Genomic DNA, 26,799 nt, shown 5'->3' with positions numbered 1-26,799 from the left:
TATTCCAGTACAACTCCATTTTTTCTTTGTACGATTTTTGCCGATTTTGATTTAACCGACACGGGGATGAATTTCTTAGGGTTTATAGGTATTTTTCGAACACACAGAAATATAAGTAAGTACACGCAGCACTTGAACAAACTAACGATGACATATGAAATTAGGATTACGGAGGAATGTTCAAGCTTACCAGACTTATTCCAAAATCCGGATTGGTTTTGATGAGCCACGAACATGAAGCACTATTCGGGTATATGTTGGGATAGTTGGGACTAGAAATTCGGCCATGGGGACCAGTGATGTTGTAAACGCACGAATCTATATAAAAAAACATGAAACTATTATTTAGAGTCACATTTAACGATAAAACGAGGCTTGGAACACGAAATCTATTAAACTGTCCCCCGCAGTAGGTGAACCACATTTTTTGAATCTGGAGGACTACGGCACCGGCGTGCGTGCGTAAAATGTCCTCTGCGTGAAGGGCTGTTCAAACTGTACATGCTACACAGCAGATGCAGTGCACGGCATTTGCTGTAACGGAGGTGAAGGTCTCCCTCCAAGCGCAATCAGCCGTAAAAAAAAAAAAAAGAATATATATATATATATATATATATATTAGCGAAGGAAATTGACTGGCTCCTGTGGATATAGCAAGAAATATTTTGTGATAATTAAAAAAAATTCCCTCACAAATTTATGAGAAGAGGAGGAGTATTTCGCAACATCTAAATTCCATAGCTCAAACGCGCTAGCCCTTTCGGCCACTGACCCCCTTAGGTTTCGGCACCAAAGTACTGTTGCTTTGATTTATTTTATTTCTTTATTTATTCATCAATACCGTAGGTCATTGAAGACCCATACAGGAGTGGACATTTGTACAGACAAGAAGCACTACAGCGGTATGAGACATTCGTAATAAAAAAGACAAAAAAAGAAAACATATAGGCGGAATGTTATGGTAGTGCACAGAAGTGAGAGTCTCGGCAAAAAACTGCTCTGATGCACTATTTACGATTTCTTCCGGTAACTTATTCCATTCGTCAATAACACGGGGGAAGAAGGAATATTTAAATATGTTCTTTTCGGCTGAATACGGCCTAATCGTCTTGTTATGGTTGGTTCGCTTTGAGTGCACAAAGGGGCTTTGAGGTATTTTTCTTGTGCTATATTTATTTGTTGTCGGTACAGTGCGTACAAAACCTTTAGGCTAGCAATTTTTCTTCGATCTTTTAGGGTGTCCAACCTTGCGTTCGGAAGCATAGCGGTAACACTAGCCTTCCATGAGTAATTAGAATGGATGAACCTTACTGCGATCCTTTGAACTTTTTCCAGCTTATTGTCAAGGTAAACCTGATACGGACTTCAGATAATACTGGCATATTCCAACACTGGTCTGACCAGTGCCTTGTATGCTGACAGTTTAGTTGTAGACGTAGAGCTTTTTTAATTTTCTTCTCAAGTAGCCGAACGTCCTAAATGCATTACTGCATACGCTTGTGACATGTGTCTCCTACTTAAGGTTACTGGAGATTTTAACCGCCAGGTACGTCATTTCATTTACTTTCCTAATAGTTTTATTATGTAACATATATGAGAAGTCTAGCGGGTTTTTCTTGTTAGTGATAGTGATTACTGCAGTTTGGTCGTGCTTGATTTTTATACCCCATCTCTTACACCAAAGGCTTATGTTTTGTAATGATTTGTTAAGAATTATCTCACTCCCAGGTCCAGCTACGGTTGTGCATATGACGCAATCGTCGGCCAAGAGTCTCACTTTCACAGTTGGATCAACACAAGCCGGCAAATAATTTACATACAGCACAAAGCAGATGATGTTAACTTTAATTTAAGGAAACTAATTTATTGACAGTACTGACGATTCTAAAGCGGCTTGCTGCGCTCAATTGCTTCTTCCTTCAGTCGATTTTGAGCTCCTTCAGTTTTGCTTTCTTCTTCATCCTTTTTTTTTTGCGTTCAGCACGTCCATAAATTACAAGTGCCGTGCAGATAAAGACAGTACTGTTGAGACAAAGGCAGCCTTTGTCTCCACTGCACTCTTCGATTGGCATCCGGCGTTTGGCTTTCGCATTTAAACGCGTTCGACGTGTGATGCAGAGGCAAAGGTTTACGTTTACCCACTAATCATTCCAACCAGAGCTCGGTATTTTGAACTCTCACGCGACCTAGTCCTCTCCTCTCCCTCAGTTTTTGTCCACATAGGGAAGACGAGCACATGCAGCACGTGTACCTACGTTTCTAGCATTCTCTTTGTTGTCTGGGCAATTTTGCGAAAGGTCTATTGTCTTTTGCTAGCCCCAATTCATGTTATCCCCTAAACGACCGATTAACTCTCTTCGCGATAAAAACCATTACTTCGCTTTAACCAGGCAATCTCCTTTTTTATTTTATTAGTTCGTAAACCTACGAGCCGTTGGCAGCAGGGGAAATTAAGAATGCTCCGGTCGTGCGGCGCGCATGAGTCTGCCATATTGAAGGGCTTTGCGTGAAGCTATACTTTGTTTCACCTTACGTACGAGCGAAGCCGAAGCTACAAGCGTGAGCATTCAGTCTGAAACGGTGCCCGCACTATGCTCTGTAGCTTTGACTTCGCTCGCGCATAAGTGAAACGAACTCTAGTGCTCCCGCAAGCCTTCTTTCACCTTTATGAATTTACTTAACACCGACTTAGTTTCTAGAAAATAAATCTGATCAGATACGTTCCTTTGCATGGACGAAGTTATAGTAAGAAGACTTGACTGATGAACACGCACCGTTCCTTCTAGTTGATACACGTGTTCGTGCAGCTGGTCCCAGAATGAACTGCCCATTGGCGTCTCTCAGTCCTTCCCGTACGTTGACTGTATACGTTGTGCCAGGCATCAGGTCGACGATACTTACCGACCCGGGCGTGAAAATTGTTTTACAGACACCATTTTTCTTGCAGTATCGCACTTGATAGTGAGAGTAGCGGCTAGGCGTAACCCTTACTTCGAATGAAGTCATGGTAACGTTTAAAACTTCAAAGAATGGAAGATCTGAAACACCAAAACGAAAACATGATATTTTAATTTTCTATTTAAAATTGTTACCAAGATAGGGCGGCGTAGCAGTCGCCAGCAAGACCAACGTGCGTTAGGTTTTTTGTGCTGGTCCTGCCTTCATAAAATACATTGAATTTTTTATCAACTCATGTAATCTGCCCGTTTCTGCTGACCGCATCAACACTGTTACAATACAGTGCCTTCCAAAACTAAATATAGTTTTGTAAACGTTGAAAATGATGCGCCGGTCGATGTGGAATCGGTCAGTTTTACGTCAAAGACACGGAGGTGTTTTCAGTTAAGGGAACCTACTAAAATTGAGCGATTCACTAATAACGTAGAAATCACACGTGATTTATGTTGTTTGTTTTTGTTTTTGAACATTAGAGTTGTTGGCATTGTCACCAGATCTGCAGGAGAGTTTAAAATTTTGGGCGCTTGGTGCAACACCAGATTACTTTGCAGAACAATTTTTCATGATAGTGTGACTGAGGACACGAGCACTTGCGTCGGATCGGGCAGGTTTGTCGCACATGTGTCTCGCGCTTTAGACTACGTCTGCTCCGTGCCTGTGATGTTCTTCATCCACCCGCTGTCACGGCTGGATTTCGATGCTATCGACGCAACAAAACAAGTGTAGATACGCACACGAGTTCCCATTGCGAGGGAAGGCGGCAAACGCGTGCTGGAAGCAGGACTTGTACAGCTTTCTCAGCCCGGTGCCATTCTCTTCGTTCGTGCATACGGCACATGACACGCTCGCTTTCTAAAGCCGCGCTATGACGACTCGCTCTAGACGGCACTCCCGGCGCGATGTCTAGAGCCGCCGCCATGTACATATGAGCAAACAGCCGTATAAAGGGCCGCCCACACTAGCGAGAAAACGCGCGTGGCACGCCGATCGCGGCAAGTAACAAAATGTCGCCGAAGCACAGTCAGCGCCACGAGCGCGTGCGGAGACACGCCCTTTATCTTCCCGCTTAACCGATTTATCGGCGCGCCGGGCGCGTTTTCTCGCTAGTGTGGGCGGCCCTTTACACGGCAAAATAACGCGGTTATCTGCGTACTTGGCGGCGCCATTAACTGAGGTTACTAAATTACAGTGAGCTTGCCAATAGGCAAGCTGGTTATATTGATTGGTAAGAGGAATAAAGAAACATGAAGCTTGAAACACCTGAGAGTTTCGTGTGGGAAGATTAGCCCGTCTACGCTCGAGTTTATTTTTTCCCACGAAAGATGTGTTCCAGTGGTCGAGTTTTGTTTAAAAAAATAGAAAAAAAACTTCCAGCCTTTACTCTCTAGTGAAGAATGAAGACCAGCGGAGGTGTACAATGGAAAGTAATAGCCGGTCGCAAGTCGTCAAGCCAGAGTGGAAAGGCTGCCGCCATCTATGAGCGACGGCGGCAACCAGATGTGGCTTGCCGCCGTCGCTCATAGATGGCGGTAGGTGCCGAGAGTTCGGTGTCTTTATTTTTTTGCGGGGGACACGATCCTTGGGAAACTGCCCCTTAACAGCTCTGCTGTAGAAATGGTCGATATACAGTTTTTTTTTTTTAATTTAACGTGTTTTCAAGCTGCTTAGGATAAATTAAGAAGCATCAGATAAAAAATTTGAAGGCGAATAATTGTCATTTTTCTTCCTTCCGATTTATTTTTGCGCGTCCACTTACATGATATTCCAGTGGCTTCAGATGCATAACCTGACGTACTTTACAGAGCTTCTTTGTCGAACGTTGAGCTCTCATCCCTCGAATTCAATCCCGAAAAAGTGTTTGAAGTCTAAATCGGAAGAACCAGTGCTCCCATTGGCACGTATGTGAAGTGAGCATCACGTGCATAGAGCGTCTAATTGGAAAACTATAAATAGCTCAGCAAAGGAAAACACCGTGCGAATTTAATGTTTATTGTTCCCAAAAAGTCATAGCAAATACAACCACCGTCCGCAGTGCGTGCAGTTTTGCGTAGTAAGCGCTGACTTTCGAATGTGCAATCACCGCTTTAAATCTACGGCCACGACCGTCAAAAGGTGAAAAGACTTTCAAGTCGAAGAAAAAGACATCAGTATAAAAACAACTAGGGGGAGACTTTGCGGCCTCGGTTACTTCTGTTACACTTCGCTCCATATATGAAGCACAGGGACGCCACCTCCTCCATATTATGACCGCCTTGCATGCAGTGCAGGCGAGCCACTGTTGCACGTTAAAACCTGCTATACTTAAATCGATAAAATAAAAATAACAAACTGCCGAATGTATTTGTTTGAAATATTGGAAAAGACTCAAATAATTTTTAAAAGCCGGTTGATAAAAATCAAGCCGAGGTTCGTAAGAAAACAACATTTCGATTGAAAATAACGCTATTAACAATAGTAATTTATGAACCCTTTCTTGTAGGAATATGCGAAAGATGTAATATATATTTAGTGGCGGTGTAAGAAGAGTATAATATAAAAGACGTGATATATGTAAATATCCTCTAACATACTGTTTGGTGGGAACAGCGCAATAAGGACGTAGGACCAAAACGATGAAACACAGAGATAGGGCGCTGACTTACAACTGAAAGTTTATTTCTCTTTTTGCAGAGCAATAAACTTTCAGTTGTAAGTCAGCGCCCTGTCTCTGTGTTTCTTTGTCCTGGTCCTACGTCTTTTTGTTTTGTTTTTGCGCTGTTCCCACCAAACAGTATTTTCCACCAACAAGCGAAACTACATGCCTTGTTGCTCCTCTAACACCGTTAGGTTACGAGCATGATAATTTCCACGAGAATATGTTTAGTCTTTTAAATTCAATATAAAAAGCCACTGAAAAAATGTTTTATTTAAATCGTGCTGCCCATTCTTATTGAAACTGGAATTGAAATAGGTACATTTTCGGAGTCAAAATCTTATATGTAGTATATATATATATATATATATATATATATATATATATATATATATATATATATATATATATATATATATATATATATATATATATATATATATATATATATATATATATATATATATTTTTTTTTTTTTTTTTTTTCAAAGCTTTTAGCGTATGCTACGAGGTATCTGGGCTTCCAGATAATGGAGTTCAAAAATTAAGAAAAAGATAAAGATATTTTCTGTACTAGTTCTGGTAGCATTTAGAAATGAAGAACTCTTATTTACAATTCTAGAGAGTATTGCGGGTCATACTGACAAATAAAAACTGATTCAACTTACAGTCTGATTGTTTGAAGATGGGCGTCGCAATTCCAGGCGTGCATTTTCCCATGGCACAGCTCTTCACACGAACCGATACATTTGACGATGGATTCACCTTATGAATCGTTATGTGGTACGCTGACGCCGCATCTTGTTTGGCCGTCACATTAATGAGGACGTCTTGTGCACTCAGAGATACTTTGTTACTCGCGATCTGTACAAGAAAATGCGACGGGATAGAGTTAGGCGACGGTCATCGACGGTGACGAAGGTCACATTATTATAGGGCGGCCACCAGCACATCTTACGCTGAAAAACTATCAGGAGACCCGGTGCCTGCAGAAAAAAATTTCGAACTTTCACCAAATACGAATTGGAGCGGCGGACTAAACCGGCAGGTAAAATTTTAAGGTATAGCTTGCTTTCTGTGAAAAAAACTAGACCAAACACTTGCCAGTGTCAATGGCGAGCGGACTCGCAGACAACCGAGTTAGCGATGGTGGTTGCAAAAGGCGCCAACTCCCCATTAAGGGTGTAAGCAGAGGGCTAGAGCCCTGCGCGGAAAACAGTTTCATCGTTAGTATCCGATCCGCATCCGCAGACGTCGTATTCGCAGTTGAACAGCATGCGCAATGTGATTAAATAATTTTATCCACATCTGATCCGCATGCGCGGAGTTTGTATGCGTATCCGAACCGCGTTCGCTAAATTCGTAACCGCATCTGACTCTCAATCCGGGCAGTCATTTTACTTCGTAAAATCAAGCGTGGATAAAAATTAAAAAAAAAAAAAAAAATAAGCATCTGGGTCTATTTTTGTTACAGAACACTCTTCGTGTCACGATACGCTGAAATCATTTTATCGTAGTCTGTTTTATAGTATTTATCAAATAAGCGATCATCCTTCCAGGGACACTTCGCATCACTCAAAAGACGACGGCAGTTATGAGATGGAATTGGGAGTCCGTGTCACTGACACTAGGTTCAAAATATGTGCTCAAACAGAAACAAAATATATATTTATTTTTCTCTTTGATTTGTAAAACCCACTATAAGCAAGACATATTTTATAAACTTGAAAATGAACAGAGCACAGACAAAAACAGTGTGTTATTCTTCTTAAACCAAACAATACAAAACTGCGAGAGCAAACGCGCTCACTGGCAGCAGCAAAATACTCGTGTATGTACATGTGGTAAGGCGCGGGTACACCACTGGAAAAACATCACATAATTCATTTGTAACACCTCCTATCGATTTCAGTTTTAAAAGTGAATTCTCAGCAGCATGCTGGGAATCTTATACTAAAAACAACTCAATGCCAACTGTCAAAAAAAAAAATAACACACACACACACACTCAACGTTTCACTTGTCGAGGTTGCTGTGTACATAAAACTAAAGTGCCTAGAACAAACATGATATCGCCCTCATGAAAGGATGCAGACTGGCTCCTCTTTCTTAAAATAATACCCGCTAATGTGAAGTTTCTGACTATTGGTGCACTTGATGCAGGGGTGGCACCCGTGAACTGCATTACAAGAATGAGCTGCGCAAACTTGTGCTGGAGCAAGTTCCATCAATTCAGAGTTTCGAATTTAGTCTCCTCAATCTACCTGTAGGTCAAGAAGCCACATGCAGTCCTCTTCCACTTTTTTGTGGCTTGTACGCTTAGGGATTTTTTCGCCCAAAGAACCTTTTGCGTTCTTTCCCTGCCAAACAGGACGACTCATGCTCCGGCATTTTGTTTTTCTAGGGACAGCATTTTTGGCGAGATAGAACGTTCTGAAGCAATCTTTGGTGAAAATGAAATCTTTCTTGATGCAAAGAACAACTTTTTTCCCGATTGGCACGTTTCATCTTAAAGTATTTGGCTCCCGCAACGCATTCGATGATACACTTCATAGTATCACTCAGTCATTCACTCTACTCTATGAGGTCGCATACGTGTATCGGAAGCCTCGGCAAAAATATAGGTCCGGACCCGCGGATATCTACATCAGATCTGGATGTGCAGCCCCGCATCCGCATCCGGAATCCGACAAATCTGATTCATTTTTATTCGCAGCTGAAGTTTACTGCGAATATTTGCTGATGATCAGGGGGTAATCCGCGGATATGCAGGGCTCTACAGATAACACAGTCTGTCGTCTACTCGCGGCGCCTATCGGCAGATGGTGCCGCCTATTGCCGTCGTCGCTAACTCAGTCGTAGGCTATCCTGTCCTCCGTGGTCCTGGCAAGATTTTGGTGCAATATGTTTACAGAAGGGAAGTTATACCCTAGAACATAGCAACCTAAACTGCTCCACTCAGCTCTTTCTTGGTGAAAATTTGAGCTCTATGTGCAGGCACCTACTTTTCCGGCTCGTTTTACAGCATTATAGACTGTGACCACTCTATAGTATATAAAGAGCATGGCGAAAAGCCAGCTTAGGAATGTGTTTGTCCCAAATAAGGCGATATGCGGAGGGTTTTGATGACATAAACATAATTCCAAATGACAAATCATCATTGCTATTTTCGCGTGAAAGATACTCTCGCGTACTTTTATTCGTAAGGACATTTTTACAGCTCGGGGCCACATGGAACTACCGCTCTTGAAGCAGATCGTAAAAATCAGCTCTGCACGCTATGGCCGTATAATTTACCATGAAAGTGAGACTCAGACGCGCATTTATTTTCTGAAATCTTTGAAGTAAGTACTTGTCTCATAATTTACCAATAAAAAGTTTCCCATGACTGAAAGGAAGTTATTTTTTTTTAAATTCAAGGTAAAATATTGCTGCGAGTCATTAGAAAGCATGATTAAAAAAATAAAGAAAAATTGTTTTGAATTTGCTGAAATTCCTACTTTTCCTGAATCAAATACTCAAAAGGTCCCCAATACCACTTTTTTCACTTGAGTTTGAAAAAGACTGAACTCGTTATGGAGCCATTGGTACATTTTTGTAAACTACATTGTCGTCCCACGCAAAGCGCACTTTTGGGGTTTATTAAAACTTGATTTAGATCCATTGAACCTACGCCTTAGAGATATGTGATGACCCCCGAGCTCGTGGGAGCTAAGGACCGCTGGCCGATTTAGTACAAAATGAAAAATCTTAGAGCAAATACGAAATGCGTGAAACCTTATTGGCAGCGACCGCAAAATACAAAGGGCGCTTCACTAGCTATAGTTATAATTGTTTATGACGTAGAGGTTAGGGGAGACAGAGCAGATGACGTAGGTTCCCCGGGTCGTCAGCTTGCTTTATGCCGTCGCTTCATCCGTTGTTTGGGTAACACGCTAAGTCCTGTTTCATGCCTTATGTTCGTCTTGGGAAATGTATTAGGGTAAATACATTTCATCGAGGCTTGAAGTTGGGTTACGGGTAGCTGTAATGTGCGAACACTTTTGGAGCTGAAGTGTTAAAGCTTAGGGGTGTTAGTGTACTGTTCTCTACCACATAACTAAAGTTCTGGATAATTAAAATAGACTATCGAGCGCTTTTCAGCAGTACGGCAACTATGACAGTGAACAGGGTGCTCCTCCTATTAACATTCGAACGTGATGAAACCAAGAAAGGAATGACTCACAAAGTAGAAAATGGGCAAGCCAAACCTGATAACATTTCGCGTATATAGTAAACACTTAAAAAAATTCGGCAGATACACTTAAGACTCCTTACGCGTAGGAATGCGAGAGCATTCCTAGACGTAAGACGTTTTAAGCGTAGGAATCCGAAAGCATTCCTACACCCAGCACATTGGTCGAACTACACTTACGGAGTCTTAAGTGTAGGAATGCGCTGCGTGTAGGAATGCGAAAGCCTTCCTACACGCAGCGCATTGCTCGAAGCAGCACGCCACTTCTTCCATTTTCACACGGCTCTCCGGCGGTGACATCACGCTCCCCCACTGCGCAGGCGCGGCACACCCGCCGGCTCTACGGGTTCCGTGACAATGAATGTGCGTTGCTGTGCTCTTTTTTTATTTCTGAGGCGCTTCCGCTTTGACATTGAGCACCCCGCCGGCTTCTGTGACGAAGCACCTGATATGAAGCGTCGCAGCCAATGGGAATTTAGGTGACGTTTTCCCTGGACTGACAAAGCCGGCTTCGCTCCATGACAGTTAATGATTTGTCATTAATAAAAGTGTCATCGCGTAACCTATTTTACTCCACTCTGTTCTGTGAGTGCTGGCATGTTTATCACTTCCAAGTTTTTTTTTTTTTTTTTTTTTTTTCATTTTTCAAACTGGCGAACAAATACTTTCACAAAACAATTCGCGGTTTCTGGCTCTCGGAGTTTGTTTTCACCTAAAATAAAAATGAAGTTTTGCGAGTTGTTTATACGCCGCGCGAAGTAGTTCTTGCGAGATTTGGTTGTCGGAGGAAGCAGAGTTGCTCTTGGCGGTTGAAACCTGTACGTCTTGATAAGATAACATGTATACAATGAAAAATGCACCTACACATATCTTAATACTCTACAGGAAAAGGGAAATTAGTAATACTACGCGAGAAGCCGGACTTTTTTTACTACGCCTCTGAATGTGAAATCGAGTTCCGATGCCTATTTATTCGCACTGCCGGCGTGAAGCTTGCGATATCACCTCCACTACCAAGGCCTGTAAGATCGACGCGTAGTAATTCCGTGACACTTTAATATCCCTGAAACGAGTGATACACCTGCTACGGACTACGACCTATTGTGTGTTTGTTCTAGCTGACTAAAAATCGCGAAAAATTTGTGGTGTGCGTCTCAGCGAAAGCTTTAAAAATTATTATAAATCATTAGCGAAGACTTGAAAAAAAAAATCTATAGCCTTAATTCGTCGGGTCGAGTAAGGCAATTAATGAAGTTATGAAAATTTTATCTTTTTTTTTTTTCGACCAAAAGCCATGATGTGGCAAACTACTTTCCCACCCGTTCGGTGCGAAAAAGGGGAAGTACAAAAAAAAAAAAGAGTTTAAACTTGGTCAGCACGCGTCCGTAAGAATGCTCGACAGAAGCTGTCGAACCATACTTGAAGAGACGGGTTGATATATGCTAGCCGCATTATCAAAAACAGGTGTGCGGCACCAGCTAACAGACAAGTGCGTGCGTGTAGTCATGAGGTGACAGCACGTCCTAGACTCTGGTGACTGCAAAACCTTTTCTTTCTAGAAAAGTGAATACAATTTAAAAAAATAAAATAAAATAAAATCAGACACATCGTGAAGAGGGCCGCGCACGCTGTCATGTCAAGCTCAATGCTTAATTTTGAACATTTTAACAATTCTTTCTATAAAAATCTGCTTAGAGATGCTGTAATTCAGCAGAAAAGAAAATACGTATGATAACTGTACTGGTTAAGCCATGCTATCATCAGAAAAAAAAGGTGATGTTTTTAAGTATCCACATCTGGATGGACTTTCCCTTCTCAATATTGGGTGAATTAAGAGCAATTTGCCGAGTGTCCCAAGTAAATGAAAAGAAGTATGGTTGTCTGGCGGGCCGTCACAAAAGGCAACCGCATGGCCTCTCCCCCCCCCCCTCCCCCTTCCATATGACACGTAATAAGGCAAGTGTTTTTGCAAATCTAGGAGCAGGGAAATAAATTCCATTTTTGGCTGGAAACAGCTTTGAAAATAATTATGGTTAATATCTCTCCGATGACAAACGAAGTTTTTGCTCGATCTAGTGAAATAAGATAGTTTTAACGCAGCCTTCCTGACGAGCATCAGGCAGGCTCCCACGCGTTTGAACAGAACAAGGTCAAAAACGTACGGCTTCATCGTCGTCTGGTACACTTTGTTCCTTCTTGTCTGTTTGAGAGGTATCCAGGGAAATGGCTGAAATCTGAAAATACCAATTGCAAAACTGTGTGAAAAATTGAGGTTTGAAACAATGTAATGAATTGTTCATGCTTCCCCGAAGCCTCGTATAAATGGCCGTCTTGCTAACTAACGATTAGAACATTCCGACATGGATGTTCAAGCATCCGCAAGATAAAAGAGTGCAGCCCTTCATATTACATGCGCAAGTCGTTTTCTTACATTCATTAATTTACGTGTGATTCATTTAGTATTGTAAAACCAGCACCCATTTCAAAGCCGTAACCCGTGACGTTCCTGAATTCTAAAAAAAACTGTCGCGAACACTTGGAAAAATCCAAATAGAAATGTACCATCGCCACGAAGAAAACATAGATTTTTCCTTTCCCTTGTGTATTTAGCGTGAGACATTTTGTTGATAAACATAGGAAAATAATTCTACATATACTCGTAGATTGCTAAAACGTCCACATGGACTTGAAAGAAGGTTCTGTCACTTTTTGATTCCGAGACGGGGTTTCGGAACGCCTACGTCAGTTACTGATTTTTCACTTTAGAGCTTGATCGCCTTAACCGACTCAGAATACGACTAACATAAATTAACAGCTAGGTTTTACATCAAAGTCCTATACAACATGAGATGTAGTTCATAGTGCGATTGTTTCAATTGCTTGGTCGATATTAAACAATCGTTGCGGGATTAAAGACCCTTTATTTTTATCCGTTTTGTGGAAACGTATTTGGTATGTCACTTGACCATGTGTGTTTGCGTGGGCGAGGGGGGGGGGGGGGGAGGCAAATGGAGAGGAAGACAGGGCACACTAGGAGGGTGAGGAGAGGGATTGGTAGAAGCGAGAAGGATGAGAAAATAGAGAGGAAAAGAAGGGAATAAAAGGGAAGGGAGGGAGAGGGAAAACACCGTAGGAGAATGGGGAGAGATAGACCTTTTCAGCCTCCATCGCATGAACGCTGCCATCTTGGAACCACGTGACGCAGCCGCCATAAGGTGGCTTTAATTCGTCGCTCGTCTCTCCCCTGTGTACCTTGTCGAAGGCGTTGCATTCGGGTTTTTCGTCGCGTTTCATCGCGTTCCTCACCTTATTTTCTAAAGCGCCTCCCGATGATTACAATTACAATCTAATTTCATGCCATCAATATGTACACAACGACATTTGCAGTTAATTTTGTAACATATTTTGTCTATTTTCACCGTCGGCGTACCGGATACATGTGAGGAGGTAGGAGGTGCAGGAAGCAGCGTCAGCCTGTTCTGCACATTGAGCCCAATTATTTATCAGAACTAAAGTTCGCTAAATAATAGTTGCGGAATATTTCAAACGAGTATAGCGCAATGTATATTTGTGAGAGTGCATTTAGGATCTTAAGGATTGGGACCGAAATACTTCGCATGTGAAGCTATGTGTGTTTCCTGAAAGCGTCGTGCTTTGCTTTCATAAGAAATTCACAATAGTTGTTTTTGGTTCGATAGGGGTATATAAGCTAGGTAACGAATGTTTAACACAGATTTTATCCGATGCTCTGGATAATGGTAATGTCCACATCAAGCGATTTGTTTGCTCAGGATATTACACCTCTCTGGCGTATCTCAAGGAGTCGTCCTGGGACCGTTCTTGTTTTTATTCTTCATCAATGATTTCAAGGTAGAAAATTCACCCGTGCAAAGTCGCCTTTATTTGCTGAGGATTGCGTCTTATTCTCTAGTGTAAACACACTGTCAGATCCCTTAGAGTTGAATCACTGTCGATTCACCTAATTCAAGGTGTGTAAAATGAAAATGGTATTGAATTTCAAGAAGTGTGTTCAAATGTCTCCTACGCGAAGATCTTCACCTTTAGTCTTTTACGTACTCAATTACTCCTGGACCACTTGTGACAGTTAATCTATTTTGATATCTTGCTGTTTCATTTACTTATGAAATAATCGGGGGCACTCTTGTAAACTTTATCGCCCAGAAAGCTTTGCAGAAACTGTGGTTACTTAAACGCTACATGTAAGGATCGACGAGGGGTCCGCGGGTGGGCCGCTCGCACCAGGGAGATTTGACTGGGGGGAAGGCGTTAGTGTAAACACTTTCCTTGGCGGGCGACCTCGAGAGACAGGCGTACTTTACGATGCAAGGTTCGGAACGCGCGTTTTCTGCTGAGAGAATCGGAGCGTGCGTTCCAGGCCGGGAAAATAAAGTTATACCACCACCACCACCAGAACGCGGTGGCTCTGGTCGGCGCTGTTTACACGGTGCGTTTACATCGGTTTAGTCTTTCTCGCCCGAGTGCGGGATGACTTTATTAGTCGGCGCTATCCACAAACGGGGTCGGTGGTCCGCTTCGCCTTGCGAGAAATGGTTTTGCTTGCATCCGAACCAGCCCGACCTTTGACCGTGAGATGTGCGCAGACCGGTAATATAAGCAATTGCCATGTGGCGAGAAAGTGAGCAGATTGGCTGGCGGTAGGAAACGCCTGTCTCACGACGCGTCGAGGATTCCCCGGTCCACTACAAGGGGACGGACCAACGAGTGACTTTGATGGGAAACTCAGCGAGTGAGTTTAGTTTTGTGCTGGGGCTCGAGGGCTGACGCTCCGTAATCCAGTCAGGTCGTGGGATTCTGAGGGACATTGGTCCCCGTAATCGGGACGTAATCACACGAGCCAGCCAACTCCCGAGCTTGGATAAGCTAACACCCAACCCCGTTCAGGGGAAGTTACCCTTTTTGCAGTATTGTTTTTCTTTGTATTTTCATTCGATACAAATGTATTAAATTGTTTCTTGAAAAGTAATTTCCAAGTTGAACCGAATTAGTCGTCGACGGCCAAGGGAAGTAACTTCGTCTCCGGCAAGACCCGAGCCAGCTTCCCACAACAGAGTCCGTCAACCCATCCGGACCTGGCAACCCTGACGGCGCAAGGTGACCGAGCAACAAAAGATCCCCTACTCTACCTTTCTTACTGTACGACAGAGACAAAGTTGTAGGCTTATCTATCTATAATTTGACCTATGCAAGTATATGCTAATATTATATGGGGTCCCCTCACCAACTTGTTTTCTTATGTACTCGAGGCTGTGCAAAAAAAGCATTACGGTTTGCGTCGCTGCAGTTTTATGAAAAATATCTGAATTATATGTCCTGTCAGCAGTGCCTGGTTTTCCGAAACGAGGACAAACAGATCGACTTAAGTTTTTTTTATAATATTGATAATAGTAATTTGCTAATTCGCGTGAACGATCATGCGGAAATTAACGAAGTTAGGTCTACAAGAAACAAACACGAACCAACAATCATCGAACCTTGGTGTTGAACCAGAGTATTTAAATCGTCCTTCCTCCTAACAGAAAGGCGAATGAAATAATCTTCTTAAAAGTTTTCAATTTCTAATCACTACCATTTTTAAGGACGAGCTACTCAAACATTTATTTCTCAATTAGTTTGCGTGTACTGAATTGGTACGTTAGGTTTTTGTTATTTTTGTTGCATGCATTTTCTAACCTTGCGTTCATATAAAATTCTGGCAGTATGGACAAATAAATAAATGAGTACATAAATAAACAAATAAATAATGTATTAGACGTTGTTAATCGTTTTTGGAATAGAAACATTTGCTTGATTAGTTCATTTCTGAATTTAAAGAAAGTACACCATGCTCTAGCTGTTTCATTTCTGGAGTCTTAGAAGTGCGGTCACAATTCTTGAGTTGCAATTTAAATATTTATTTTAATTATTTCAACACAAAGGTTGGGACAATCTCGGTGAAAAAAGTATGTCACAGGCGGCTTGAGAGTGCCCGGCTCGCATTACGTGATGCCGGATAGGAGCTATCTACATGGAAATCAGCCGAGTTCAGCGGAGTTGATTCAAGATCGCATCAGTTTCAATGAAGGTCTGTCTATACAGGTTCGTGAAGTGGTGCTTGACATTCGATTTCAGCAAAACGTACGGGTGATCACTACACTGGGGCCCTTCCATTTCATTTGGCAAAGTGTATGCAAAGAAAAAAATGATCGACTTCACTTAAAGGGACACTGACAGGATATGTATGATGGCCGACGTTTTTGGTAGTAAATGAAATATGAGAGCCCAATGATCGAGAACAGAATTGGCGGCTCGGAATTCAGTTTCTTTCTGCCCGAAAACTGCAGATCGAGAAGTGGCCCCTTTGAGTCGCGCTCACTCTCTTCTCCGTGGTCACGGGCCGTTTTCTAAGGTTTAGACACAACCGCCAAATGTAATCAAAGTCGTGGGCAATTGAAGGAGCGCACTCAATATAAAAATAGAAAGAAATATAGAAACCATTCCCTTTGTGGCTTCTCAAAAGCTGCAAATAATTTGGTTGAAAAAAAAAGTTCCACAGAGAACGAGAACCATTCTGCGCGTTTGCTGCATAATTTTCAACATGGCGTCGTATCGCGTATCGCGGGGCTCGCGGGCTGGACGGCGATGGCAGCGGACGACGGACATGGGACCTACTGTCGTTCACGGTACCAGCAAACCTGGCTTTCTTCGAAAGATAAATTCTGGACCGATCAAAAGAATTGGTATTCATCCCGTACGACACGCCCGACCACCAAGCCGATTTGCAACAAGACTTCGCCGAGCCGTCGCCCCTTCTCGTGGCTGAAGACATCGCGCGTGCAAATGTCAAGCACGAAGTGCGTACTTCGAGTTGAATGTACGAGCGTACGATTTCTTTACTAGGTGCGAATGTGGCCAATGTGCGGTACTGCCTGCTTCGAACCGGGAGGGCCCTTACTGGAGGGAAATCGGCAGCAAACTTTCAGACCTACAGTCGACAGGCTGCATTACTACGAAACAAAAGTTTCCCCAGTAGCTCAGTAGAAAGGTGTCGCTTCCAACGCTGCGGGCGCAGGTTAGATCCCTAAAATGAACGTACAATTTTTCTTTTTGTAAACATTTTGCGATATTTACATTTCTCTTTTTACAATTACCACAGAAAAAAACACATGTTGTCGACGACACGTTGATGAACTAAGTGGTATGGGATTCCCTTTTAAACACCTGCGAACTCAATGTAATTACTTTCCACAATATGGAAGGAGCATATAAATCAGGTAGCATCCGCTTTCCGAGGTGCCCGTAACTGTTCTGCAGGAATCGTAGCCAGCCATTTGTCCCGATCCAGTTGATCTTTAGGAAACTTGTGCAGACTCTGCCGCACAATGCCACTTTCAGAGGCAGGACATGTGAGGCAGCTCTTCACGAAACATCTTGGGGTTATTCTTTTCAGATCAATCACTGGAATTCTCCACGGGCACTCACTACTCATTTCCGATTCGTCCATGTACAAAGCAACTCATCTTGAAGTACAGAACAGCGAGCGGAACAAACATAACTGCAAAGCAATCGTACGGCAAACGGTTCCCGAAAGGCACGTCGTCTGCTGCGTGCGATAAAAAAAAGAAAAAAAAAGGTACGGAAGGAAAAATGAGCACGATCGGTTGTAGCCACGTGACTTCCTGCACTCTCCTCTATGTTTCTCCGACCACCGTGTGCAGGTTTCGGTTTCGGTTTTGAGCAGTTGCGTTTTTGGGGTTTATTAAAAATATGCGTTACTCTGTAGCAAAATATTAATTGGGTAGTCTTCCGACACTATAACAAATCGCCTAACAAAAAATTAAAAAAAAAACACATTTTGGGTGGTGTTAATGTCTCTTTAATCTACCTGACACTTATCTCATATGCTGAGCGCGTCGTAATTAAACGGCAGTAAAACAAATAGTTTATGTTTTAACGCCAACGTCAATCGCCGACGAAAGGGGAGAAGGCGAGAAAGGGGGCGGAGGGAGACTTAGGGAGCTGGAGGTAGGTGGAGAGGGAATTGTCCTTCACGTCACGTATATTTCCCCGCCAAATTTAGCAGAAAAACTAAATTGCTGTATATGACACGTGCCAGCCATTTCCACCACTCAATTTAGCGGGGAAACTGGATCGGTGTTTAGGCCACGTGCCGTCAATTTTCTTACCATTTTTAACGGGGAAGCTTAATTGGTGTGAAAGCCACATGACATCTGCTTTTCCACTTGGTGTATACGTCACATGACGTTAGCTGACGTGACGTCAATTTCCCCGCTAAAAAGCGCGGAAAATGCACGAACAGGCGGACGAACGGACATAATTTTGGGGATTGGGTAAATAGTTAAAAAACATTTTACGCTTTAAAGAGGGTTGGACCATTTTAGCAGGTGTTTAGTGGGCGGTTAGTGGCCCACTGCCCTTCTGACTCCTATGATCGCTGAGCGTCAGCGCTAACGAAGTATAATACTCCTGAAAAGATAAACACCCGCTTGCTTCGCCTTCGCCAATATCCGCGGGCATAGTCGCTTCTTAGTCGCCGATTCTTCGTTTAGCTCGCAACTACTTATGGCGAATTCCACTGGTCGTGTTGGAGCGTGCCGCGATCGACTTTTCCGGAGCGATCCTATTTTACTGGGTGATCGGGATCGAGACGGACGTGTTCCACTGGTCGTTTGGATTAATTCCCGCTCCAGATCTCGATCTTGATCCGAGAAAAGTCGCTCCGCCGATTTCGGCGGATTAAACCAGAAACCAGGCGGGCCAGCCCTCGGCGCACACACGTGACTTTCCTTCTCGCGGGGCATCTCGCCTCAGAAGAATTCGTAATGGCCGCTCGGGAGGTGCCGCCTGTACCACCCGCCTTACTGCTGCTGCTGCTTGAAGACAGTTCGTCGTCAAGTTGCTCGAGCAGCTTCCGGCATTCCGGCAATCTTTGCTAGAAGCTCCTGAGCCATTCCTGCCGTTCGTACGCCGAACACGTGTTAGCACCGCGATTGCGAAAACATCTTCGAAGCGACCGCGGAGGCCGCGGAAAGGGGATTCCCGGGCAGGTGAACGACGGGAAGGTATCCGCCGATCCCGGAGCAGTGTTCATCAGAGTGTCGAACCGAAATTTTTATCGTTACCGTTCCGGTTCGGGTTCACGGCTTTCGGTTCAGCTCCGGTTCAGTTCCGGGGAGTCAGAAATAAAGGTTCGAACCGGTTCGAACCGCAATATTGAGAATATATTTTCCGGGTTCTTTTAGCACTTAGTACTATTTCAACAGTGAAACAAGTACTATATAGCTTTTTATAATTCGTAGAGTCCACTTTTATTTTCAGGTACCAAAAATAAATTGCGTTATTTAAGTGCGATGAAACAGTAAAAGAAAAGCTAGACTAACATATATCACTCAAGATCTGCTTTTTTACCTCAGTCGCATATATTTTACCTTAATCGAAAGGTTATCAGTCTTGTAGGTCACAAATACCCGTGATTGGTACAACTTTGTGTCGCAGTATTAAATGTCAGATCCTGTTGTACTGTAAAACTTAGGAGTTAATTACTGTGCATAAAATCAGGAAATGGGCCCACCCTAAACATATATATTCTGAAATCTAGTTTACAAAATACGTTTCAAATTTTATATGATGACGACCTAGTTGAGCTAGAACCCATAATATTTTCAAAATGATAGGAAAGTTTAGAAACAATCCCTTTCAGTCTACCTTCTATAGAAACACTGAGAGGCAGTCAAAACCTTTGCTTTCATGACCAATATTGTTTACCCTCAGCACCGTGATGTAGGCGAATAATCATGCGGAAAAGAGGGACTTTCGTACTCAGATCGAATTTGGCCTAAAATAGCGCGTACCGAAGAGAATATTTTCGACATAGCTTGGCGTTTCAGGTTTGCTCCTGACAGGATGCCGGTCACTTCAATTTGCAAATAAGCATCACCCTTGCTATTTTTTTTGTTAAATAAAGCAAAGTAGCATTTTATACCCTACTCGACATCGCAGTTACTTAATTTGTCACTTTCTGACGGTCTGCGTGCGCAATCGTCATAGATCTGCCAAGCGCCACTGTGTACTTTGTTTTCGTCCAGCCCACAGACACGTAAAATGTTTGTTTTTCACATCAAAGGGGCCACACACTTCTATTTGTTTTAGAAGTTGAATATTCGTCAGGAACCCATATTTTATTTAAATCAACTTCAAAACAAAAAAAGTAAAAGAAAAAAAAATGTTTAAGGTTCTCCAAAATCACTTAGAGACGTGCCTATCGAGGATAAAAACACTGGAAAATATTTGCAGAGCCTACTTCAAATAATTTGGGTGTGTATTTACTTATGATGTATATATCTTAAGGGTGACCGGCCCTTTATTTATGATGTGAAGTCTTCAGGCAGTAATAATTTTTTTATTGTCATCAATAAATTTGACTGTATGAAGTTCACATAACCGCTTGAGACCGACACGGGAGGACGATACACGAAAATACGCTATCTGTTGAGTCTGCTCACATAATAGATCTGAAGGCAAATACAACGAATGTGCAGAAAGAGAGATAATCAGTGGTATTCTAAATAAACTATTACACGACGCCTTACCTACTGCAAAAAGAAATATATAGAGATGCATGTTTTAAACATAAACACGTTTGATGGAGCTCCGTCTGGTTAGGTTTTGAAAAATACAGACCTTCACCAAAAGAAATCCTAAACAGTGAGAAGCCCGACGTTTCAATAGGCTGGGCTAAATAGGTCGACAGGCACTTGAAGAAGACAAAGTGAGTGATGCAAACGACACACCGTAGAGGAAAAAAAGCTGTTGCTCTTCACGTGAAAATAGTCGCTCCTGATGAAAAAACCGTATCAGATTTGAAACTTTGGGCACCTAACTGTTTCGGAATTTGTTGGTTATGATGCGTATTTCTGTAATAGAGATGCATGCAATGATGTTCCTAATTACACATATATAGCACAAGTTCGAAACTTCGCGGAATACTCTATCGGGAGGCTAATGCTATATTCGGTTTTTGGTGCACTGTTGTGCACGTAATTTGGACATCCCCTTTTGCTATACTTCGGTTTAACTAAAAAAAAATGTTTTTTTTTTTTTTTAATTAGTCTAGCTGGGGCACGCGCGTCAAGAAATCACTTTTACCCGAAAACAATGTTCAGAGCAATGTTCACGGCGCTTGATTTCGTTTAAATTCTGCGCGGAAAGTCCATGACGTCACAAAATGGTCTACCCTCTTTCCGCCTCAACGAAATAGTTACACGCCTTGTCCACCTCAATGTGATCGCCAAGCCGAACCACCTTTCCTCCATGCGCTCGAAATGCCGCGGTACCAAGCAAGTGGAAAGGAAGTGGCTACCGACTAAATCGCGTCTCGCGCAATCAATATTGCTTTACAAAAAAAAACAAAAAAAAAAAACGTTTCGTGTAAAATTTATGTTTCGACAAGCCTGCCCCAACCAGCCGGTTAAAAAAATATATATATATATTTCTCTTTTCAGTGGCCCTTTAAAGGGGCAGTGCAAAGGGGCGAAGAAAACCAAATGCTGCTTCGAAAGACGTGTCTATCAGTGTTCACAGGGGCCTTCAGTGACGACATTGGTCTAGAGCGTCGGATAATGACGACATAGAATTTTAGAGGTAGGACTGGCTGAATAGGTGTGCATGACCCCTCTGATCCTTTCAAGCACGTCACTCTCACTCAAATTTTTGCTTGGAACACGCGCAAATTTGTGGGGTGTTCGCATCTTCATAACTGGATGTTAATTTCCGACACTTGGGAAGATCGCGCATGGTTGTTGGACGCTCTTGTCGTTTCGATTCTCTATTGGTTCAGACTAAGGACGTCATCAACAAAAGAAAATGTGCTCGAAAGTTTGAACTTCTTTCACCTATTATGTTCAAAATACGAAACATTTATTATTTATTTTATGTTTAATGTGTTTCTAGAGTCCCACTGACTAGTTCGAGAGAATGCGATGCAAATTAAAAAATGGGCGAAAATTCTTTGCAGGGTCGTTTTAAGTTCAGACGCTGCCGATGCTACGTGCGCGAACAGTGCTTTCACTGCACGAGCGCTCGTGCTTGGCAAGGACGCTGAAAGCCCGGTGTTCGCTCTTGTAGCCTCTGCTACACTAACACATAAAGTGAAAAGGAGTATTGTGTTGAGAATATCACATTTCACCAGAAAACTAAATTGTTTAATATGGTTTGCGCGTGACATCTCACACTTTATGCTACTGGACAGGGAAATTTCTTTTGCTGAGAAAATCAAATCCGGTGGTGCACAATGCACGATGCGGAAGGTTCGCGCTCAGTGCAACTCATGTATTCAGAAACAAAAATTCTTTTTGCATGGTGCAGCGTCGTGCGGAACGTTGCGAGCGTCTCGCACCACGAAAGGCACTTTCTGGCAGGAGCGATTTTGCAAAGGAAGTAGTTTTGCGGGATCACGCTGTTTGCTCTGTACCGAAGATGCGGAAGAGAGGAACCTTTACAATGCAGTGTTTTTTTGTTTTGCTTTTAAATACCTGCCCCCCCCCCCCTTTCTTTCTTTTTTTTTTTATCGGCGCTTTTCTAGATAATATATATTTTTTTTTTATTTCTGAGGCCCTCCCTCCTCCGTTTCGGGGTGCCATTTCGTCAATTATATTTGTGTCATTTGTTAACAATAATTTTTTATTTCTTTTATTTTGCACCTAAAACTGCGAAGTTCTGGGTGCTCTCCCTCTAAGGCCATTAGAATATTTGTTTTTTCAGGTATTCTTGCCGTACACATTTGTAGTTCTATTTATCGTCAGATTAATAAGCCATACTTAGTCCTTTCAGTGCTATCTATACTCGGGGTGTGCGTTCTGAGATAGTTCAGCAACAACGAAAACATGTTTGGGTGCCTCAATGATGGGTACCTGTAAAATGGGTCGTGCAACTATTTTTGTACTTTCAGTAGGTACCGCTAAGAGCTAATCCCTGATGTTGATGACTTGTAAAAACACCCATTAGTCTTTCTCTCCGTTGATTGGAAGCCGCAGAAAAAATAAAGGATAGAAACAGCTTTCTCCGCCTCAACTCGCTATTAAAACAAGCGCCGATGTGATCTGACACTAATTGTATACCGCCAGTGTTCATAATAATGCGATAGGTTTGGCAAATAATGGAGCATGGGTTGAGCTTTAGACATTGTTAGAGTTCGGCTATTCTCATCTTTGATTGAAACATTCGTGTTGGCTCAACACGAATGTTTTGGTGATGCTGATTGTCAAGAACCCGATCACTCGACTCGGGCTCATGACAATCGAGTACGTCATGGTGCCACATGGCAAGCGGTGAGAAGTCGCGACGGCACGTGACGTCACGCTGTCACGTGACTGGTGGTGAGAAGTCGCGACGGCATGTGACGTCACGATGTCAGCAACGCTAATACATGTAGTGACGTTCTCAATTTAAGCAGACTTGACGCGGTAAGTCACGCGACTATGTCACGGGACCACTTGACGTGACATTATTAGACATCATGTCTTGATACCATGACGTCACGTGACCACGTGACACATGATTAATGGTAGTGCCAATACAAAAGCGCCACGAAAACCCGGAATTTCACACGCGATATATGACCATTTGATGACTACATAGAAATACAATTGTCAATTTTTACTTCTCAAACACTCATTTTGTAATAATGGAAACAAAAAAAAAAAAAAAAAAAATACCGCGAACCGTTTTGAACCGGTTACCGTTATATTTTTTTTCCGGTTCAGTTCCGGTTCAGTTCCAAGATGGCGGCCAAGATTTCGGTTCGGTTCAGTTCCGGTTCGGCTAAAATTAAGGGTTCGGTTTCGGTTTTCGGTTCGGTTCGGTTCCGGTTCGACACCCTGGTGGTCATATTCCACTGGGGATCCGTAGGCGGCGCGACCCGGTTCGGATCGTGTGCTCCATTCTGGATCTGGTCAACTGATCCCGGCGCGCTCCGAAACGCCCCAAGAATTCGCCATGATACGCGCTACTAACCTTAAAACGGCACTAGTTAGCCGAACCCCCTGAGTACGGTTAACAAGGTATGCGCAAAAAAACTACTGCTATAACTTACCTCAAAGTATTCCACAAAGCTTTCGCTCCTCCAGGTGACGGTCACCTCGTGAGGTCCAGTGGCTATCGCCGTGACGCTAACAGGGTCCGTGCAGGGAACTAAAAATAAAATGTAAGATATCCTATGTCGCTTCAATCAATGTTCATTACATTAAATTTACGTAGAAAACACTAGCGTTTGAGCGAATTTTTTTATATCAGGCAAACATGTTCCAGAACCAATATTATAGACGTATTTCAGCTGCTGTGCATGGGCGCCGCCTTTAAGGACCTTCAGTTTTTGCCTCGTAATATTCAGTTTATTTCACCTCATTAGTACCATATCACGCCAAGCTATTGGAATTTTAGATTTTATTGTGTTCTTTCTTATTATGTTTGTAGGCATAAGGTAGCCTCATGAAACATCTGTTTTCAGTTTTCCATTTGTATGCAGCCATCCGTGACAATATTCCGTCGTCTCCTCAAGAATAAGAAAAGTAATATCTATGGCCGAATATTTTAACGTATCGCAGCTTGGAGCATTTGGAACGAAAAAACGCGCTGCAGAACCCCCAGGGATACGGAAATCAATCACCACCTCGCCCCGTTTTAATATGAATAAGCATTGCACCGGAGTGCATTGGAGTAACACCAATACCTGATGCATGTTAAGTACTACGGGCTGTCATTCGTACTGCATGGGCCAAATTGCTCATCTATGGTGGGGACACCAGTTATCCCTTTGGGCTAATTTCCGCGGAATTCCTAATCCCAAAATTGTGTCCATTCGTTCGTCCGTTCGTCCGTTCTTCCGTCCGTGCGTTTCCCGCTAAATTTAGCAGAGAAACTGAACTAACGGATGGGTCACGTGACTTGAGGTCACGTGGTTTATGAACCAATTAAGTTTTATGCCAAGATATTTGGGGAAATCGATCTCACGTGACCTGTCATCACGTGGCCCATACACCAATATGTGTCCCTATTAAATTTCGCGGGAAAATTTATGTCGCATTACATAAGCCCCCATCCAGTTTTCCCGCTAGATTTAGCTGTGGAAATCGACAACACGTGACTGATGTTACGTAATGTAAGCAGTTCAATTTCTCCGCTAAATTTAGCGGTGAAATTTACGCCACATGACACACGAATTCCCTCTCACCATCCCTCTCCTCTCCCCTCCCTCCCTCACCCCCTCCCTTCCTCCTCCTAGGGCGCGTCTATTCTACAGCAGGCAAACAAGTTGGGTCGCCACACACAAAGTAAAACGGCATTAAGATGTCGAGAAGATATTTTGTAAAATATTTCTTTCGAAACCTAATTATTTTGAGCCATGGTCTGAAATATTAAGGGAGCGGATGCCGTAAATTTCCCTCTTATCGTTCCGCAAGCTCTTAGTTCTAATCGTAGATAAATCTTGAAATTTGAGTGAAATAAAACCCGCTGGCATGGTAAGTTACTGTGGTGGAATATTGTACCAAAATAAGAGTTAAAGAACAACAACAGTTGTCAGTCAAATGTGCAATGCAATCAGTAGTTCCTGTTAAAAAAACAAACAAAAAAACATTTGTGCATAAGCTCTCCGTTCACTCCACTCTGTATGCTGTCACATTCCTGCGGGTAGCACCAGAAGACGAGGCGGCGTGCTAAAGAATATACGATCCTCACCGCGATCCTAACCACAGAGCCATAACATTTCATCATAGAGTGCCTGTAAGCAATTCACATGCTGTTGGGTTCCTATGAAGTGACATACGTGACCTCCAGGTTTTTATGCCTGTGTACATAAGTTAAACTTTATCTTCTTGCAAACGCTGCATTGGGACCTCCTGGCATGCAGCAGAACTCAGGGTAACACAATACCTTGGCCAAAATACGTATCTGTCAGACTGCATGGTCCTACACCTAACACTTGGAGATCCGTTGGCCTGCACTGTTACTCCGAGAAGCTCAGAGTCGTTGGCGACTACTTACACAGAATAAAAAAAAAAGCTGTGCTAAACCATTAGGAGGGTACTGTTACTGACAGTGCCGCGGCGAAACAGACCGATGCATTATTCTGTGTTACTTTACCGAGAGTAATAATAATGATAGTGCAATCAAAGCATTGATGCAATAATGATTGCATCAAAGAGCAATCTTAATAGAAATTGCACTTTGATGAGAAATGTTAAACTAGTTACGAATGAAATATTCTTTCGTTAAGTTTGTTAATAGATGAAGCCGCCATACATTTGCTTCAAGAGTGAATTGCCGTAGTTAACCCTCACCTACGATGGAGGTGGAAACTTCGGGGCCCGTGAAGCTTTCGTTCTGATGACCAAAATTCTGCACTGAAGTGTGGAGCCCATAGTGTCTCCCAGGTGGAAGTTCCATGGAGATCTTCATGTATTGATTTTCCAAGGAACGTGTTTCAGGTATGCCGAAGTAGGCCTGGCCTCTGCGCTCTGGCAGACTATCCAGGGTCTCCCAGCGAACCAAGTACCCGCCTGGTTCGCCATTCCAACGGAGTGGATCTCGAACTTTCATCGTAATTATCTCGTCCTCTACAGACAACACTTCAGCATAGGCCGGAGCCGTTGGAGCTGCATAAAGAATATGAACAGAATTTTTTTCTATTGGCCAAACTTCAGTCCACCGATGTTCACAAAGGCGTCCCTGGCTCAGGGATGCTGCGGGCAAGTGTATTGAAGTTGTGGTTGTATAAGTATGCTTGCGTGCAGTGCGTAACTTTGAAAGCCAATACCATTTCATGACTCATTCAAGGAATAAGATTATGGTCATTGTTTTATAGCCAATGCATGTATGTCTTTTAGAACTCATTTATTCCCGAACACTTTCTTCAAAAAACTAAGCAAATACAACTATCATT

At 42.8% G+C, this 26,799-nt stretch overlaps 1 protein-coding gene across 1 annotated transcript in view; it reads right to left on the bottom strand.

The window, feature by feature from the left end:
• LOC8040272 overlaps positions 1–26,799 on the bottom strand; it is a 112,201-nt gene that overhangs the window by 48,469 nt on the left and 36,933 nt on the right. The window contains exons 4-9 of the mRNA XM_040207081.1: positions 26,198–26,512; positions 23,953–24,050; positions 11,987–12,058; positions 6,259–6,454; positions 2,775–3,038; positions 191–318 (exon numbers count right to left, since the gene is read on the bottom strand). Of these exons, the coding sequence (XP_040063015.1) occupies positions 191–318; positions 2,775–3,038; positions 6,259–6,454; positions 11,987–12,058; positions 23,953–24,050; positions 26,198–26,512 (1,073 nt within the window). The remainder of the gene's footprint in view (positions 1–190; positions 319–2,774; positions 3,039–6,258; positions 6,455–11,986; positions 12,059–23,952; positions 24,051–26,197; positions 26,513–26,799) is intronic.

Source organism: Ixodes scapularis, unplaced genomic scaffold (genome assembly GCF_016920785.2).
Source record: "Ixodes scapularis isolate PalLabHiFi unplaced genomic scaffold, ASM1692078v2 PGA_scaffold3__209_contigs__length_174095766, whole genome shotgun sequence".
In the NCBI taxonomy this organism is placed as follows: domain Eukaryota; kingdom Metazoa; phylum Arthropoda; class Arachnida; order Ixodida; family Ixodidae; genus Ixodes; species Ixodes scapularis.
This window is presented reverse-complemented; position numbering and strand designations above follow the sequence as displayed.